Source organism: Triplophysa rosa, linkage group LG23 (assembly GCF_024868665.1).
Source record: "Triplophysa rosa linkage group LG23, Trosa_1v2, whole genome shotgun sequence".
NCBI lineage: Eukaryota > Metazoa > Chordata > Actinopteri > Cypriniformes > Nemacheilidae > Triplophysa > Triplophysa rosa.
Window position 1 is genome coordinate 10,700,897 of NC_079912.1, and position 20,556 is coordinate 10,721,452.

The 20,556-nt window shown below is 37.8% G+C and overlaps 1 protein-coding gene across 8 annotated transcripts in view; it reads right to left on the reverse strand.

Annotated features, from left to right (window-relative positions):
- si:ch211-285f17.1 (sickle tail protein) overlaps positions 1-20,556 on the reverse strand; it is a 103,277-nt gene that overhangs the window by 17,835 nt on the left and 64,886 nt on the right. For all 8 annotated transcript variants that reach the window (XM_057322264.1, XM_057322262.1, XM_057322267.1 and 5 more), the window contains 4 exons: positions 15,353-15,557; positions 12,956-13,154; positions 10,158-10,251; positions 1,077-1,840 (listed from right to left, as the gene is read on the reverse strand). In XM_057322264.1, the coding sequence (XP_057178247.1) occupies positions 1,077-1,840; positions 10,158-10,251; positions 12,956-13,154; positions 15,353-15,557 (1,262 nt within the window). The remainder of the gene's footprint in view (positions 1-1,076; positions 1,841-10,157; positions 10,252-12,955; positions 13,155-15,352; positions 15,558-20,556) is intronic.

Genomic DNA, 20,556 nt, shown 5'->3' on the forward strand with positions numbered 1-20,556 from the left:
TTCTGATCTTAACATTTACTATTTATAGGTATGTGTTAGGCAAAATTATCATGCTTGTTTAAGTCTGTAAACTACTAACAATATCCCACATTTCAAATAAAAATATTGTTTCTGTTTGCATTTATTTGCAGAAAATGAACAGGTCAAAATAACAGAAAAGATGCTCTGTATTTTTTCAGGTTTCAAAATTTATAGATTTTTTTCACAGTTTTCATGCGTCTTCTTTCCTGTTGCTCAGTGGTTAGAGTTTGGCCCTGGCAACGCCAAGGTCATGGGTTCGATCCCAGAAGATTGCACATACTCAGATACAAATGTATAGTATAATGCAATGTAAGTCGCTTTGGATGCAAGCGTATAAATGTCTCGTCATGCTGTCAGTCTTTCACATTGCTGTTGGATGACTTTATGTCACTCCTGAGCTTTGATTTTGTTGAACTTTAACAGACACTGGACTGGAACGGCCACAATACATCTAGAAATGCTGCTTTAAAGAAAGTTTGGAATAGTCTCTTAATTTTTTTCCGCAGCTGTATGTTCAAAGACAACACTTTTTAAAGTGCACCAAGCAGACTTACTTTCCTCAGCCATCATTTTTATTGTCTTTTCTCCATACTTCGTTGTGCATTTAACTATTAAATATTTGTTTTATGCACCTTTAATTGTACTGTAGGCTTACATTTTGTTTGTTTTATTTCCTTTTATGTTTCCTTTCAATTGTACCTCTGTGAAACTTTATGACGTTTTATATAAATAATTGATTTACTTATAAATAAATAAGTTGCACATAAACATGACACCAAGCATTTCTCAACCCTACATCATTATATGAAAAAAACGAAAGTTGGTATACAGTATCAAAGCTTTAAATATTTAGATGTTATTGCCAGCCGGGATGAATGTATGTTTCAGATGCAGTTAGGGAAAAACACAATGCAATGAAGAGTTACTATAAACATTATTGATGCAGTTAGAATGAACATGAATGGATAACTCGGATGCTACTGTATGTGTTTTAAATGTAAAGTTAGTGTCATGCCTTCATATTCCTGCTTTATCTTAATGATTCAATGACTTACCGTGTCTGAGGATCTGCTGGCGTGGCCAGAGGATTGTGACCCTGAAGATCAGGAGTTGCCGGGGAACCCATGCCACCTCTTGCCTTGACCATGGTCTCCATAGCAACAGGTGCCTCTTTCCTAAACGATTGTCTGACAGGTGAGGACCTCTCTAGAGTCAAAGAGCCCTGGGGTTGGCCAATGTGAATGTCCATCATTCTTATCTCACCCATCCTTTGCGGGGAACCGGGCGGGGTTTTGGCGCCAAGCATGGGCAGCTGGTTATCTGTGTGCTTTCTGCTTTTCTGACGGAACAGTGCATGATGGTCAGCGGGTTCCATGGGAACGCCAGGGTTACTGTACGATCGCATGGTGGCGCGATGGTAGGCATGGTCTATCGTGTCAGGGGGCGGGCCATGGTGGTGTAACATGTAGGGATCAGCATAATAGCCTTCGACTCGAGCGGGAAGTGACATGGTCTTTGCAGCCACGTCCTCGTCGGGTTTAACGTCGCGTCGCTCGAGAATGGCGCTGGGGCAGGGGGAAGCCGAGCGGGCAGGGGCGGGAAGTGTGTTTCCGACGCGTGGCATCTGGGCACCACCTCCAGGACCAACTCCGGGACCACCTCCTGAGCGCGGACCAAAGGGAATACGAGAGGGAGAAGAGGGCATGGTGTGAGGTGTGGTAGGAGACATGGAGCCCTGCATGTGGGGTGGCGGGGGGCCCATCGGAGGCTGCCGGAGAGGGTGAACGTCCCGTCCAGCATACATCATATCCCGGTGAACCTAATCGAAGACAAACATTTTCATTCAATTAATTACTTTTTTATTTTCTCGAAAAATCAAAAAATTAAACATCACATTTTTATGTGCTTTTGTCATTTTATTTATTTATTTATGTTTAAAAATATATATTTTTGTTATGTAAGTTTTAATATGTATTTTTTCATTTATTAATATTTTTCAATTCATATTATAAATTTTTGTTTATTTTCAATTAATTATTTTTGTGCCTCAACTTTAAAGGTCTTTGCACATACAGTCCAAAATTTTCGTATGCATTTTTTCGTATTTGGCGCTCGTTTTTACGGTGTCTCTGAATTGTCAAAACGCCTCTCAAAATGCTTGCTACGGATGTGAAAAACGCAGAAAATCGAACCCAGTCTGAATTATTTTATGACGGACGAAAATATCGGCGACAGTGTGTTAAATGTGATTGACACAACGCGAGGTCGTATTTATTAATTAACGTGCGGAAATTTCGGACTCAATCTGCAATGGCCTCAATTTATTTTAGTTTAATTTATTTAATTAATATTCAGGCCAATAATTTATTTGATTTCATTTAACAAAAAATGCTTTAATAGTTTTTATTTGAATAACCTTGCTGACCAGCAAAACCAACTGAATACCAGCTTGGCCAGGCTACTTAAAACACTTAAAACTAGAAAAGACCAGCAAATCCTCTGAGGCTAGATAAAATGTTTATCTACTGCACAATGAATTCAAACTAAAAATGCAAAATATAAGTTATAAAAACATCAAAACCACACTAAAACCCACACAAAACAATTCAAAATAACTAAGGATATTATATACAAACACATATTTCACCAAAATTAGGTTCCATGCATTCTTGAACCTACTAGTTTAGTCTAGAAAACTTCTATTTGAAATGTGAAACGAAGGCTTTAAACGAAAGCAAATAAACAAACAAAAAAGTCAGAGATGCCATGGTATTCAGTGGTTTAAAAAAAGCATGTGTTTAGATCAAATAATATGTCATTGAGCAGGGCCTAAATTCAGAGCACCTGTAATCTGTGCTGTTTTTTAAACAGGAGGCACGCATAGGTAGCCTGATCTGACCTGACCACCCAAGCAGATCTCAGAGAGCAGACGAATCACATTAACACACTCCAGATGGAGACTCATATTTTTGAAAAAAAAAGTGCACAAGTGAGTGTGTGTGTGTGCAGGGGCAGGTGTGCACACTGAGACATAGGTGGCTATGGTTCAAGTATGTTTCACAATGCTGCAATTAAAAGGCGAGAGGCTGCTATTGTGTTGCCTTAAACAGTCGTCTGCTTGCATTAGTGTCATAAAGTTGTACAATTGGTTTACCATCTTCTAAAGCCAAAAAGAGGTTTATGACCCAAAGACAAAAAGTGCTGTTTTATTCAGATACGAATGAAAAAAATATATAATTATATTATATGTGTGACTATAAGGATTACACAAAAAGGAAAAATTGTATAAGATAGACTTAATATAAGTTATTTTAATTTAACATGAGGATGACTTTGGTAATTATGAGTAACAAGTGCAATGAAAAAGTTATAAAAATGCTCATACATTTTTAAAGAACCTCAATGGATTTAAATGAAAAGCTATTTTTCCCAATAGTTCTAATTTGTCGCAGGTCTGTTGTGACTGTATACAGCAAGGAAAAACAAAGCTAAACGTGAATAATAAAATTTAACACGATTCAAGCAAAATAAAAAGAAATCATTAAAACAAAAACAGTATTTTAAGAGGAAAAACGATGTTAATATATTTTTATTGTTGACATTAAAGGGATAGAGCACCCAAAAAAGAAAATTCTGTCATCATTTACTCACACTCTTGTCATTTTAAACCTGTACAACTTTCTTTTGCATAACAGAAAAGAAGGTGTTCTGAAAAATGTTGGTAACCGAACAATGGCAGTACCCATTCACTTCTATTGTATGGACACAAAACCAATGCAAGTCAATGGGTTCAGCAGTTGTTTGGTTACCAACATTCTTCAAAATATCTTCTTTTGTGTACTGCAGAAACTGCTATATACACATATATCATACATACATCCTTGTGCAGTTCAGGGTGAATAAATGTCAATGTATAATACACAATTTTAGTATTCTGGGCAAATGACAAATCTGTACCTTAAAGCAAAACAAGCTGAACATCTTAATTAGTCGACATGAAAGCGAAAGGATTTCCGATCATCATACGCTAGAATGCGAAACCCGCCTGAGGAAAGACAGACGAAACTGCATCCGACTCTAAACCCAGCAATGAGGAGCAACAGGAAGAACCATGTGACATGACAGATGAAGGGAATTCACATAAAAACTTGTGCAGAGCGAAACTAAATGTGCTCTTTTAGTCTCTTCTGTTGACATCTATTAGACTATTAAAATGACTAGTGAATGAAAAATGCTTCACATCAGTCATTAGGAGGTTTAATGTCAGTTAGGATGCTATAGACAGCAGCTGCCTGCATAGGTTTTCCAAAGTGTCTCATCCGAAAACCGAGCAACCTTTCCAACCGAAGAGCTTTATCAGATAATCCACTGAATACAAAATAATGCTTGGTCCATTCTGCCCTCCCTTTCTTTCTCTGAAACAATAAGAGCATTGTGCTGGGTGATTCAGAGCCCAGGCTACACCCAGAACAGGTGAGCGTTCCAAGAGTTTATCTGCCCCAGGACAGCAGCATGCTGTTACGTCACATTAGATCACCATGGTGATGATTGTGATCGCTACACAATCATTCAGTTTATCTCTGTAGGTATATTGTCACACAAAAAATCTGATTATGCCATTTGATCCCAAAGTCAAAATTAAATCATATTTGTGTGACCTAAAGGTAAGAGCGTGCATAGACACATTGTCTATTGTTCAGTCTTCACTGTGTGTATCATTAAAAGAGGCCAAAGGCTAAAACCTGTTTAAAGAGAGAGAGAGAGAGAGAGAGAGAGAGAGAGAGAGAGAGAGAGTTTAACAACACTTTAATCAACAAGATTATGAGAACATAATAATAATAATCACTAAGCCACCTTAAGTACACATGTAGGTGAAAAAAACATAGCAAAGAGAAAAAAACAAAACAAAGACAAACAAACAGCAACAACAAAAATACTACGTAAGTTTCTCACATAAAAAAGGCTTCCTCCAACAATGTAACAAATTTTCTCATCATAACTCCAAATTCCTTTAAAAGCTGCTGTATTATCAAAGAGAGAGAGAGATAGAGAAAGGGGGAGCAGATTGTACAGTGTTAGCTGGAGTTTGATGCGGTGGGGAGCCATGACGATCATCTCCAGATGTTACCTGAGCAACAACATGAAAGCTCTTGCCTGTCTCAACAACTCACATTTCTCATCTCCTTGTTTTTCTTTGCATGGCCTTAAAAGGCAGAATCTGTTGGAAGAGGGCTGACATGAAACATTAAACCTCTGATAAATAAGTAAAGAAATCAAAAGATGACGGAATGAGAACATTTGGTTTGAATTCGGACCAAGAGACACTGAAGATGTTTAAAATTCTGGGGCAAATTCTAATACCCTGTTTTTTCTCTCTCTTTTACTTTTTGCCGTCCTTCTATCTCTTAGAGAAAAATGCTACAAAGACAGTCCAAGTTTGCAAAACACTAACAAATGACAATTTACTTCTGCACCTTATAGTTTAAATAAAGACTGAAAGCTTTGTGCCATCTTTTTGTGCTTGCCAATTACAGTAAAAGTGTTGTGACAATGTTTTTCGGCAGACTTGTTTCAGTTTGTATAGCCATACAATATGGTTAAACTATGGTTACTGTAGTAAAACCGTGGTTAATTTGTTGTTACTATTATTTAACTACAAAAAACACGTTTATTATAGTTTAACCATGGTTAAATTTTGAAATTCTGAAAATGCAAACTTTTGAAAACGGGTCTCAATGTGCAAGTTTTTGAAAACGATGGCTTCACTGTCTGTCCGTGTAAACTCTGAAGCGGCGGTTTCCGATAAAGATGATGTCATACATACGCATGCGTATTACACGTTCAGTCTGTCGGCATAGGCGAGTATCCCCAAAACAATGATGGAGGCCTCCATGCTGTATGTTTGTGCTGAGTGACATACTTATTAACATTTCTCCAGCAAAAAGTAGATTTACTGCACCACTACAACCAGCGGAGACATAGTATTTATATACACAAACTATAAACACATACACACCAACAAAGTGTATTAAAAGCGCTTTTAGTTCAAAACAGAGTATGCGCGCACGCACGTAGGGTTTCTTTACAGTGCAACATCGCCATCCACTGGCCTGGCATGCATAATACAGCGTTTTTATTCGTTTTCCTGGATCCTTGTAAATGCAGATCGTTTTGATAACGCTGTCGTGTGTACTTGAAGCTTTTCAAAAGCGCTAAGGAAAAACTTTTCCATTTTTCTTCGTCTTAATGTACTCTAAGCTATATAGATGCGGCAACAACAACAAACAATATGCAGCCTTAAAGTGGAAATGAACCATCCAGTCAAGTTAACATTATTTATTAAATAGGTTTCCACTTCAATCAAAAATGAAATAGTAAACCAGATTAGTGTGACCCTTTTAAAAGAAAAAAGGATGCAAGGGCGCCGCCATCTTGCAGTACCACTTGACGGTGACGTCACCGGGTTGGTTGGCTTCCCAGTGGAGGACATATAGGGGCTGTTTCCCAGACAAGGATTATCTTAAACCAGGACTAGGCCTTAGTTAAATTAGGATAATTAAGTTGTTTTAAAAAACATACTTTACAAAAAAAATATTACTGCGTGTATCTTGAGACAAAACAATCACAGTGATATATTTTAAGATATGTCAGTGCAAGTTGTTTTCGATCAAGGCATCGCTCACATTTAAATTAGTCTGAGACTAGGCTTAAACCCTGTCTGGGAAACCGCCCTATAGGGAAAGATAACAGTTGAGACCGTGAAACATGGAAACTGTAAATCCACGGGATTATCCGAGGAAATATTTACAGTTAGAAAACGAGAAATTTATCAAAATTGAAAAGGGGTGTTTTATAGAAGTTTACCAACATAGACATTTTAAATTACACATTTAAATGCATTACTCTACTTGATGTATAACAGCTATACTTTAAATACATTTAACCCTATCATCCAGGAGTTTTGATTAAGACCCTGTCAAAGAATCAATAACTGTTGAGTAGTTTAAATTTAATTTAATACAATTAATACACACTAAAATAATAATATAAATTTAATACAAATACTTTTTTACACAGACCGGAAGTTAACTTCGGGCCAGGTGCGTGCGGCAGATGAAACCGTCGATTAGTTACTGTAACTAGTCTGGCATCATTAGACTGTCTGTAACTTCAGTGAAAGGAAAATTCAGACGGCCTTGCTGTTTTTACAGGTCTGTTTCAAATTAAAGTGTGGTCAGTTACGCTGCACAAAGATCCTGCAGTTTTAACAGACTGGCACACATATGGGTGCACGAGTGCGAGGACAGACATGCGTGTGTGTATGCATGGATGCACTGGATCTAGATCTCTACACTACTGTTACTACAATCCTATCAAATCACACAAAGTTAAAACATCTGCTGGACTTTTAGCAAGACACACACGAAAACAGAAACATACTACTCCCAAGTTTTTTTCCTTTCTTTCGTGTCTGTCTGTGTGTTTGACACGTGCACACAGTAATGGTGTGTTTTAACAGATGCAGGGTTTATTTGATTAGGCTGAAAATTCTGTCTGAGTATCTGAATGCCTGCTTTAACTGAGAAGGGCAGATCATGCGTTTCTGTGTCTGTGTTGACTCATGCATGGGTGAAGTGTGTGTATGTGTGTGTAGTCTGCACCAGTATAGAGCTTTAGATGAAAGCATAATGGATCTCTTGTCCCCTAACACTTACAATAACAACAACTGTGGTCAGAGCGTGTGTGTGTCTGCATGGTCTCGGTCATGTGTGTCAGATCAACGGCCATATTTGAATTACTGAAACAAACACAATTATACTGTGGGATTTGCAGACGAAATTCTCCATTGGGTATATTGCAATATTTACACTGCATGTCATTTAGTTCTTCACGCCTGACAAACAAAAGTGTGGTTATTGTGTTACACATCAACAAACAATTACATCTGAGTCACTAAACGTTTTCATTGGCATACTGTATACATTCATGCTCGGGTTTCATGTATTCCCGATGTTCATGGACTTATATTATAGATATTAAATGCTTCCTATTTCCAGGAAGGCGGTAGGTTTGTCTGCTTTGACAACTTGACATTAAAAACAAAACAAAACAAAACAAAACAAAACAAAAAAAACTGTACCTTTTAAGGTACAATAGCCATCACTGGGGTGGTACCCTTAAAGGAGCAGTTTACCCAAAAATGAAGATTCTGTCTTCATTTACTCACCCTCAAGTTGTTCCAAATCTGCATAAATCTCTTTTTTTCTGATGAACACGGAGAAATACTTTTGGAAGAATGCTTGTAACCTTGTAACCATAGAAGGAAAAATGACATTGGTAGTCAAAAGTGTCCCAGAACTGTTTGGATTTCCCACATTCTTCAAAATATCTTCTTTTGTGTTCAACAGAACAAAGCAATTTTTCCTACTTGTCAATGGTGGCCAAAAACTGTTTGGTTAAAGCATTCTTCCAAATATTTCTCTGTGTTTATCAGAACAAAGAAATGTATACAGATTTGGAACAACTTGATGGTGAGTAAATGAAGACAGAAATTTCTTTTTTGGGTGAAGTGCACATACAAAATGTTATTCCACTTTGCGCTAAATACAGTAAATGCCAATGCAAATGCCAAATACTATTTGTAAGGACATTTGCAGGATCACGCAATCTTAAAAACAATTATTAGTGCGTAACTTTCCTTATATAACAGTGTCTATTTTATTTCTCTAAGCAAACTGAAGGAGATTATTTAATGATCGGCCCACCCATCAGACCTACAGAACACATGGCCATGTTTTCACTGACACAACATGGGCTGGGCATGATCCGTGTTGGTCACATGGTAAAGCATGTGAGAGCTTGTAAGAAACCTGACCTTCTGATAAATGTTACGCAATAACTTTAAGAGTGGAACAAAGCTTTTAATAATTCCCAGAAAGCATGATCACATGTCAGTCACATATTCTATTTTATCGCGCAATCGATGAGCTGATCTATATTTTGTTTATTGTTATTTGTAACTTTAAAAAAGTCGACTTATCACAAGTTTTAATTACACGGAAAATAAAAAGAGGGAAAAACATCTGCGTTATTTCCAATATATATTGACTTTAGTTCAAACTGCCAAAAACACTAACACAAGTGTCTAAACAACTTGTTGTCCCTTCCTAGTCCCTCTCTGTCATTCTGTGTATTCACCTGACTAAAAGACATCACACAATGTGCTTTAATCCCTGTGGACACGTGATGCAGGCAAAGGCGGTTTAATTCCTAACTTTGCACGCACACTTCTACACTGCCACAAAGACAAACATACCAAATGAAAACCGAACGAAACAAGTGTCTTTCACTTTCCTTGAACTTTTAAAACTTGCTTTAGGGTTCTCACGGCAATGTGTAATTAAATGCTTATTAGCCGGGCGTCCTGGTCAAAGCCAGGCCGAGGATTACCAGGAACAAAAGTCTGGGGCTACCTAGTTAAATTTGGGGAAACACACAGAGAAGACGAAAGCCTTGTGATCTCATTTCCCGTTCATCACTGCCAAACAAACACGGCCGGCATGGCGTCAGATTAGAGGGGATTATGGGAGGGGAAGGAAGGGAAAAGTAGCCTTTGCTTTCTTTTCAGTTGCTTCTGATCCAATCCCCCTGAAATTAGGCCTGGGGGACAAAGACGGACATGAAAGGATTGAACGGGCGACTGTGGTGAGTCCGACTGTGAAGAGCAGAGGGACCCCTGGAGAAAGCCGAAAGAGAAGAGGGGGTGCCGGGACGGGACCTGTTATTTGAAATATCCACTCATGCTTTTGAGCAGGCAAAAACAAGAATATCTGGCAACGTGAGGACATGACCGTACTCAGCCAATCAAAGCTCCCAACATCTCCAAATTTCACGAGGCATTACTTTTTTATCAATGCTTTGCTTGAGAAATATGAATCTGTTCTGACTTGTTGCATGTAAGGTGACTTGAAATACAGGAACAGTTTGTCCAAAAATGAAAAGTCTGTCATCTTCATCCACAACCAAGTTTAAAATCATAACCCAAGTATTAAACATTTGACACAAAAATACACACCAAACCTTCATTTGGGCCTTAATAGTTTAGGTAAAAATGTCCACGACGGGTTGGCACTTACCCTTGCGTCCCCATTGCTCGGCCGGGGTCCGTGATTGAATGCATGGGCTGGGTCTTTGTGATACACCTTCAGACAGGAGTGATCCGTGATGCTCCTGTGAGGAAAAAGATCCATATCATTTAGATACACAGACCAGCTGTCACCGTCCGAACGGGGCCGTGCGCGGCGGGCCAAAGTCTGGCCCCGCAACTCCGCCACCATGGGGTGCAACATGGGCGAAGTGACGTCAACACGGGAGAGAGGAGAGTGACATCGCGAGAAGGAAAAGGAATCGTGAGAAAAAAGCGATCCGCTGAGAGACACGGGCGAGTCGGAGCGAGCAATTGGAGTCGAGAGGCTACGGGTTTCTGTGGAAACGAAATCCATGATGGCTGAGACATCCATTAATCCAAGAATGGTTCAACATTAAGCTAAAACATTAACTGGTCACTAGGTTTCCAAGTTTGTCTGTCTACCTGGACATCTCATAATCTGTGTGTGTGTGTGAATGATAATAATGTAAGGTGACGTGTGTTTTTCTTACTAAGTCTGATATGATTGGTCATGTGGCTGTAATTCATATTTACAGCCCTAATAAAAGAAGCTGTGTCAAAGTCCAACCTGTATCACTGCCAATGGTAATCAAAAGAGAGAGAAAGACTGCTTCCGTTTACAGGACAATGTGTGTATGTGTTACAATTCGCTAGTCGTCATCACTCAGCTATTGAGAATGCTAAAACAAAAGGATTTAAAGGGACAGTGCACACCAAAATGTCAACAGACCTGTACGGCTTTCTTGTCTTTCCTTGTTTCTTTCTCATTCGGGACATCCGGAACACTAAACGCAAGGTTCTGAAGAAATGTTCATACTGTTCTTTCTCATACAATGAAAGTGGATGAGGACTAGAGTTTGTCAAAATCCCTAGCAAAAAAATTCTTACTAAGCATGTTTTCAAGAACAAATATCTACAAATTCTTACATTAAGAGACATCTCCTTGACAAGGAAAGTGACCTAAGATATTTAGTCTATAAGAAGTTTGCTAAAAACAAGCAAAAAAATCTGCCAATGGGGTAAGAAAAAAACTTAAATTAGATGCTTAGAGTCCATATTTTGTGATTTTTAAGGTCCTACTTTGGTTTATGGAGTGTCTAACAACAAGTTCAAGTACATAAACATTGTAAACAAAAACACTTTCATTTTCAAATAATAGGTAGTTATTGTTGTTACCTTACTTCTTGACTGACTCTCAAATGATTCGTTTGGCGATTCATCTGTCTAATCACCTCCTTTCGGTCAGCCCACTCTTATCTGATTGGTCAGATGGTCTGGTCTGCGGTGATTGGTCTACCGCGGTGTCGCAGTGTTTTGGTCTATTGGTCTATTTGCAGTGTCGCAAATGGAACGTAGGCGGGCATTACACGGAGTGGCGCAAATCTGACCCGGAACTGAAATTAGTGTGGTTCTCAAACTGTGGTACGCGTACCACTAGTGGTACTTGAAGAGACCCCTGGTGGTACGTGACATGACAGGAAATTAAAAACTGTATATTCATTTTGTGTTTTTAATAAAATGTCAAATGTTTAATACATGATCGATAAATACGGAAAACATCTAATATAGCTATGTGCCATTTTTATACAGTTATATTAATTATCGTTTGTTTATTATCGGTCGATGTAACTCAGGCATGACAGGCAGCTCAAACATGCTTGTGCGTCTCTCTCTCTTCCGATGAGCTGCGTGCAGATTAAGCTTCTCATGTATTTCTGAACTTGAACCTCTGTTTAAAGCTGTTGTTATTGCTGTAAAGTGATAATTCAACACACGCGCAATTTTTAGATATTTGTACTAGAAAACAAGACAAAAATGCTGTAATTAATTTAATAGCCTTGCATGAGGTGATTCTCACTTTCATTGTAGAGACATTGTGCTATAAATAACGTTTTTGTGTTTCACAGATGAAGAAAGTCATACAGGTTTCAAATGACATGAGGATGACTAAAAAGTAAAACTACACCATTTTGATTTTGCGGGAACAATTCCTTCAAATGACTCACTGGTTTACAATTATTTCTGAAGAGAGCTAAAGACACGGGACGAAACCAAAGGACACAAGTGAACACAGAAGAGTTGGCAGAGAGGATGAGGGTGGAGGGAGAATTGAAAGAACAGAGAGAAGGAGACAGGCCGATGTGGGAGTGTTTGTTTGAAGTGTGACATTAAAGGAATGTTAATATTAGTTGTGCTGGTGAGTGATGCATGACAAACAGCTTTATGGGTTTAAACACAGAGAAAGCAACAAATGTTTGAACAAGGCCTCTTCAACTCCTGTGGCACTCTCTTAAGAGTCCGAGACTGTATTTCTATTAAACCCCAAACTATTTTTATATTCACATTATATACACAGTCTAAATTGCCTTTGAGTCTATAACCACGTTTAATGGAAATAGAAAACAGGGATTGTTCCAAATAAACGTGAGATTTTACTTTTGAAGTGGTTCTCAAGGAAAAGGAACAGTGAAGGAAACAGGAGTGTGGTTTGACCTCAGAGCAGGTCACTTCCTTTAAAAAAAAAAAAAACACAGCCTCCTGTGTTGTGTGATGTCATGAATCTAGAGGAAGGAGACCATGCAGAGCTAAGGAGGCTACCGGCCAGTATAGAGATAAAATGTTAACAATATTTCAAAACTGATATAGAGAAACTATTATTATAATGATGTTGACAGTCAATCAAATCCATTTAAAGGGCTTGTGTGTAATAAAACGTTACGCTCATGTGAATGGTGTGAATGGACCTCAAAACTTGCACACACTCACCTGACATCTGCGAGCTCATAATAGACGTTCCTGGTCTCGTCTTTGACGTAGATCGCAGTGCTGGGCGACTCCAGCATCTTCATGTTGAGCTGATGGGGGAAGGCACTTACGAACAGAGCTTTGATCGTATCTGCGCTTGTTATCTCATTAGGCATACGGATCTGCTTCGTGTCGTCTCCATACTGCAGATACAACACGCCTGAAAAACAGCAAACAAGAAAATACATGTGAGGGTTGTGCCACAAGATATATCAAAGTTTAAAACATGAGTTAACCATTACGGGAACGTGCAAGTCTAATTGCAAGCCCAACCGAAAGATCCACATTTTGGATTCAAATGTGAGCCACTGAAAATAATTCCCTGTAGAAACTGAACAGAAAGGTAACTGTTACGCTCTATTGTTTAAAAGAAGGACTGACACAAACCCAAACAGACATTTCTTAACTTCAGGCGATTGAAGAACAGGAACGCAACTTACAGTGAGCAAAAAGCCAGCGCTGAATTTCTCGATGAAAATCTTTTCGTCTTTGTGTTTCTTCTACACTTACGTGAGTAAAAAAAACCTACGATTTCTCTGCAGGCCTGACTACAGACTCCCACATTTCAAGAGAATTTCGAGTGAACACTCGCTCTGTTTCTCCCCATAACTGTCTTACCAGATGGTGCTTGTTTAAACCGACCAATCACAGTTCAACAGCCAGAGAAGGCTCTCATTTCAAAGCCTGTGTGTTTGAAGGCCCCGGTGTATGTTTGACTGTCTGTATGTCTGGTGGTGGGGAGTATACAGGGTGTAGTAGTGTGTATGTATGTGTGCGTACGTTAGCAAAAGAGTAGTATTTCCATACTTGTGTGTGTGTGTGAGTGTGTACCCACGAGCGAAAGTCTCAGGAGTAATATATGACTGTGAATTGTTAAGTACACGCTATGACTTTCAATTGCGGAGCCTCATGTGTTTCCATTACATGAAGCAATAATGAAAGAGTCACATTCGCTCTTATGAGATCAAACATAAGTAAATAAGACAGGCAGACGGACTTCTGTAAATAAAGTCACATCCACAACATAAAGACAAATATGTCCTGCAGCTAAAGGTGGATTTTTACTTCTGCGTTGAACCTACGCTGTAGCCTCTACACCACGGGCGTGTTGCTCATGTAACCAAGACAAGAGCCAGTACGTTGACGTGATAGCTGCAAGTAAACGAAACCGATTCCGATACCTGGGCACTGGGTATTGTTCGATACCAAGTACTTATCCGATACCTGGGTGTTTATCTGTATACAGCTGTGTATACTACTAGCCCTGTATAAATTGACAGATAGAGTAAACTAGAGTATTTTTATTATCTGACAGACATTTGACAGTAACATTATTTACTTTTCTTAAGGCTGGTTGGTCCACTCTGAAATATTGCCAAACAGCGGACATACTGCTAGCACGTTTTCATTGCATCTTCATTGCTCTAAACAGTGTTTGCTTGTGACGACACAGCACAACTTTCTGTGTTTGCATTCTGAGCAGCGAAGACGTGATTTCCCATTTGCAGAGTTAAGCAAAGCTAGCGGGCATAACTAGGTCCTGTTTAAGAAAATGGTATCGGATCGGTACATGGATTGAAGTACTCGCTGATACCGATACCAGTATTGTATGTGGTATCGGTGGCATTAGTAAACAAACAAGGTAAACAGTCACTTTTGTTGCAGCTTATGTTTTTAAATACAGAAGAACAAATTATTTATTTAGATAATTCATTCGGAAATGCGTAAGGTTTTCAAGCAGACCAATCACAGCGCTTGCAGACCACGTCGAATTGACGCGTTGTTACATGTTTGGAGAGGCGTGCATCAGGCTACAGCGTAGGGTACGTGCACTCTAAAAAAAATAATTCTGCGGCTTAGCAAATATAACAAAATTAAATCTTTTAAAATCATTCAAGTGATTGTTTCAGTGGGGCAAAAATCCAACGGTTAATTTATTTAAACTGTACATATATTATTTACGTTTATTTAATGAAAAAACTTTTAATTAACAAATTATATTTTTAATAAACACTTAATATTTTTGGTGAATTCTAATAGAAATATTTGAGTTACTCGAATTTACTTCATTTTTTACTCAATTTAAACAGTACATTTAATTGATTTCACAGCTTTAAAATTTACTCAATGTTATTGTTTGTAAATTGTTTCACAAAAATATTGAGCAAATCACAGTTAAATTTTAGAGTGGTTCGTAGACTACTGGCACACAGAAGTAAAAATTGGGCTAAAGTCATTTCTAAGCAGGAAATTAAGCAATGTGAGATTCGCTCATTTGTAGGCAATGGGTTTTTCGCAAAAATATTAATATTTTATTGAAACAATTAAACAAATGGTGCTGTGTGTGCATATATATACCTATTGACCGATCCTTGGTCTGGTTGGTGGAGCGGACCACAGGCAGACTGGCTCGGGACCGAGAGCCTCGGGTGAAGGCGACGGGTGCGTCACACTCAGACATGACCTCCAGAGCATCCAGAGACACCAGCGAGCCGTGATCCAACTGATCCACAAACACAGGCACTGGGCTTGAGGACGCCAAGCTCTGCTTAGAGCCCTGGCCCTGGAGAATGAAGAAAGATGATAGGTTAATGTTAAATTGTTATTGAATGCAAACACTTGTGCAACATAAAAACAACATACAAACATTTCCTGATAAAATGCATGACATAACAGCTTAAGGCTGAATTAAAAATAATAAAATGAAAGTCTGCACCCCAAACTCATGGCGTTGGTTAAGCCAATGTTGCTGCATCAGGTTGGATGCTCAAACAAATCAAGCAATGTTAGACTGTGCAATGGTGTTTATACTTTTTTTAAAGATAAACTTTAAAATCGATGACTTAAAAAAAAAGAAGGAGAGTGTTTCAATATCAAAAAATGAAACACTTCACATTCAAGGTGGTCAGGTTGCTTTTTGGAACAATGAACATGGTAGTTGGGTTGTTGATGGTCTAAACTGGTCTGCTGGTGCCAGGTTGATCTCAGCCTGGTACTCAATCTTAATCCATTTAGAGCAGTTTGGACCATATAATAACTAATAGTGGTGGGTTTGTCCCACACCCCCACAAACACTAACTGAGAAGAAGCAGTCATTGTGAACAAGACCTGATTGCCTGAATACATTAACATTTTCAGTTACACACACTACACATCTCATTTAAAACACACTCCGGTCAGCCGTGACCAGTCTGGCAATCAGCCATTAAAACTAGACCATCAAAAAGGTCTACGTATCTCAACTGTATGGATGTGAGCACAAAGACAGTGTGGATCTGCCTGCTTGTGAATACATCCAGTTTATTAGTCTTTGATCAAACAAAGACAACTTTTCCCTGTTAGCTGTTTTGTGGTGCATCACACAACATGCATCACACACACACATTCTCATTTGATATAATACTGACTCTGCAGGAACCAAGCGTCTGGATTTTCAGCAGATATGTTTGAATATTTATCTCAGAGTGAAGAGCGGACAACATCCCCTGAAACAACTATTATGACATAATGAAAGAGACAGATAAAAATTGGATGTAAGAGGTAAAAAGCATTGAGTTAGAACAGAAACATATGCAGGACAGGAACTAGAAGGAATTAGGTGGAGAAAAATGAACTACATTATATTCCATGAATCATGACAAAAACACATGTCTGGGGTGAAATGACCATATAAACAGTGGTTAATGAGCCCTTTTACTGTAACACTTCATAATTTTTTAAGTACTTCCTCCAACAAAGAAAGATGCAGAAAAACATGTGACTGACTCTTGCCAAGAACATATAGGCCATTATGCAATAAGTAAAATATGTCTGAGGTGACACACAGCCCTTCCTTTCGAAGCACTACGGTGGCTCTCACAGGACAAAGATTTCATTACGTTTTTGCTTCTTTGCCGAAGGAGATAATGTATTTACAAAACGCGCTCTGTAGAGCAGTTTGTCCGTTTAGGGCTACTGTAGAAACAACATGGTGAATTCCATGTAAGGGGACCCACGGTGTATGTAAATAGAGATAGCTCATGAAAACATAACGCTTCATTTAGGGCTGTCACGACGATTATTAAATAATCGTCTCATCGCGATTGTTTGACTTCATCGTGATGGTTTCAGATCATCGCAATTATTGCACATCTCTATAGAAGACACTAGGGTGAGCTGTAGTGCATCTGCATATTTTATTGTATATTTTGTAACTAAAGCATGGTAATACATGTAAAATGTACCACCACAACACAATCACTTAAAAAAAACTAAAGCATATACCATAAAAATAATCTGCAGTACAATTTAATATTATTTCAGTGTGAAAACCAGTCTACCAAAATCTCATTAACATAGAAGTAAACTTTTATTGTAGTCTTGCAAGTGAGAAAAAAACAGACTAGAAGCTTTTCTATGACTGATAGCATTTTAATGGAGGCTTCAATTCACACCTGATCAATTTACTTCATTTACAAGTATTTGGTGGTTGTATTATTGACAGGTAAAAGCCTAAACCTTAAGTATGATGACGCAATTTTTTCCGATGTATTTCCAAGAAAAAGAACATAGTCTTTATATTCAGAACAATATGGTTGTTTCAAAGCCGAATAAAAAATGTATGAGAATTAAAAGTCAAAGCTCTAAAACAGACAATTAATCGTCATAATCGCAATGATTTATTAGACAATTAATCGTCAGACAAATTTCATAATTGTGACAGCTTCGTTATGTAAGGTCTTTACACCTCTGAAGATATAGTTATGTACTGTATATCATATTGCATTTTTGTCAATAGAGCCTCCAAAAAAGGACACACTGTACCTTTAATTCTTCAACATGCACAAAAAGGTAATTTTAGCATTTTTTAAAGAAATAGTTTGCCAAAAATAGAAAATATTGTCAAAATTTAGTCACTCTCATTAAATCATTCTGACTTTCAGTCTTCTATTTAAACTCAGGTGACAGGTGTCAGTATTGGTCACAGCAATGTTATGATAAATCATGACATCTGATACATGACTCTTTTGATATTTAAATTGCCGGGTGCATCTACAGTATAATACATACAAGAGCAAATCTCCTGACACATCTGCAGTTTCCTGTAACTTAGATGTTGATTCATCTCTTTGAGGTAGCAAAAGAGTTTCAACCAAACCAGATGAAACCGGATAACGGCTTTTCAGACCACAGCAAAGTGTCTGAGGGTTCTTTTGAGGGCAGGAGGTGGGAAATTACATCCGCAGTCACTAATGTGATGATATTCAGTGGGCAGACACAAGACAGAAGCTGTCGACTGTGAGATGACAACAAAAGCTGAAGGGTGTGTTTGTGTGTGAGTCACAGATTAGCACACAATGTACAACCTCCTCTATTATTAGATGCAAGTTCAAAACGAGTTCAAATAGAAAAACTAAGTTTTGACTAATATGAAAACACAAAAATGTAGGTAAAATACTACATTTTTAAATACTTTAAGAAAATGACCCATGCTTCTATATAATAAATGTTTATAATTATAATTATAATAAAGTTACAGGGAATCAAGGAAACCTGTTTAATAAATGTAATAAGGACAAGCAGATAACTATAATAACACGACTATACACAACTACAAAGATATTGATACAACCATTGTGATCACATATATAGTGACTTTTTGTTGAATGCTAAAAACATTGACAGCCAACCAAAATCCAAATTAAAGTTTAAATGAAAAATGAAGCAAAAATAAACATCACACGATGTCTCATGCTGGCATGAATGCTAATATAGTAATTGATATGGTTATGTTTACACTTATATTTCTTGGTGTTAACAAGTCTTAAAACTGTCACAGCTAATAACATTATATTTCCAAAAAAATTAGTCAGAAGAACGCACAAATACTACACACACCCCTATAGATCTGGGTAGATGTGGGTAACCATCCTATAATAAGGTGACCAGATTTTTTTATGAAACCAGGGACATTTTCTAGTTAAATGGTCAAAATAATTGAAATCTCATATATTATAATCAATCAATGAAAAACTGGGACAAAACATTTTGATCTTTTTTTGTTGCACATAATTATACATGAGTTTTTGCACTATTGCAATTAATTACAATAGTATAATATTGTTTGCAGATCAAACTGACCATAACAATAAAGTTTACCAAAACTCTATGCAAAAATAGTCCACTGTGAAAACAGTAAATACTAACCATTGCAAACGATCAAAACAGTATTGCATGCATTAACACAAAATTCAATAACACTACAAAAAATATAACAAATTTGAAAACATATAATACTGACAAATAATACTGTAGTTACCATTTTTAACATTCTCTAATTGTATTTAATATTTTCCTTTTTTTTAAATGTATACAGTCATTACAACCAGTATTAAAACTTTCAAAATAACTTTCTATTTTTGTGCTAGCTCATTTTGAGCACAGATGTCCTTTCTGCGAATGTAATAGTTGTCAGTGTAATTGCTATTGCTTAGATACATTTTTTATTTGTTTATATCGCTGCGTACTTTCACCAACGCATGTGTGGGAATCACTAGATCAGTGGTGGGAATTCTGTGACGACGGAACTTAATGGTAAAGTTAAAAATTTTGTGCAAAACAATCCAGCTCCCTGGCCTGACCCTGTTATATAACACATGCAAACAGTTTTACTTTAATTTAACATTAATAGTTAGTACCTTGAACCCGATAACTTACTCTAGTCTTTTGATATTTGATAATAACTTGATGTTTTCTCATGTCTCGTCGTACATTCTTCATCGCTAAGCAGCGCGCGACAAAAGTAATTAGTGTAGCTTACAGTCCTCCTGCTGGTGTACAAAATCACTACATGGTTGCTCTGGTACGCCGCAGGATATGTTGATCGGGATTTTTCTGTGTATTTTCTGGTTGTTTTGGACGTGCTGTAAAACAGGGACATTTCCGGGGACAGCTCCAGTCGGGGACATAACACCACACCAAAAACCAGGACTGTCCCCGGAAAAGGGGGACGTCTGGTCACCATATCCTATGTCTGTAAGGTTTATATACAGTACGTGAGTTCCCTGCAGATGCTATGATGGCATGATAAGACTGTCTGCTCACGTGAATACACAATGCTGTATGAACTACTGACCTGGAAACAGTTTGGTCAAACAGGTTTCTATAAACAAACATTATCTTAGAAAAACATGATATCGGTGAGGATCAGAGTAAGTCATAACTCGCTTATCTTTATTTATGTGAAGTTGTGAGTAAAATAAAGAGAGAAAGAATGATTCATACCAGAAGCTTTACTGTACAATGTATGTATGATTTATTTTATACACCCGTACCATGTATCCCCTTAAACACTTCTTTGATAAGTCTCAGTTTTCGAAGACTAGAAAGCGCAATAAAAATAAGCACCTACAATGGCTCAGCCTCAGTTCATGGTAAACCAATGTGTTTTTTTTACTTGGTAACAGCTGGCTGGTTTTATGGCACAACTCTGCCAACTCTCTTGCATTCATCTTTACGTGATATCCTGGCTACACTGGATTTCCCCCCCAAAAAGCATGACATCATTACACGCATAAAAACAC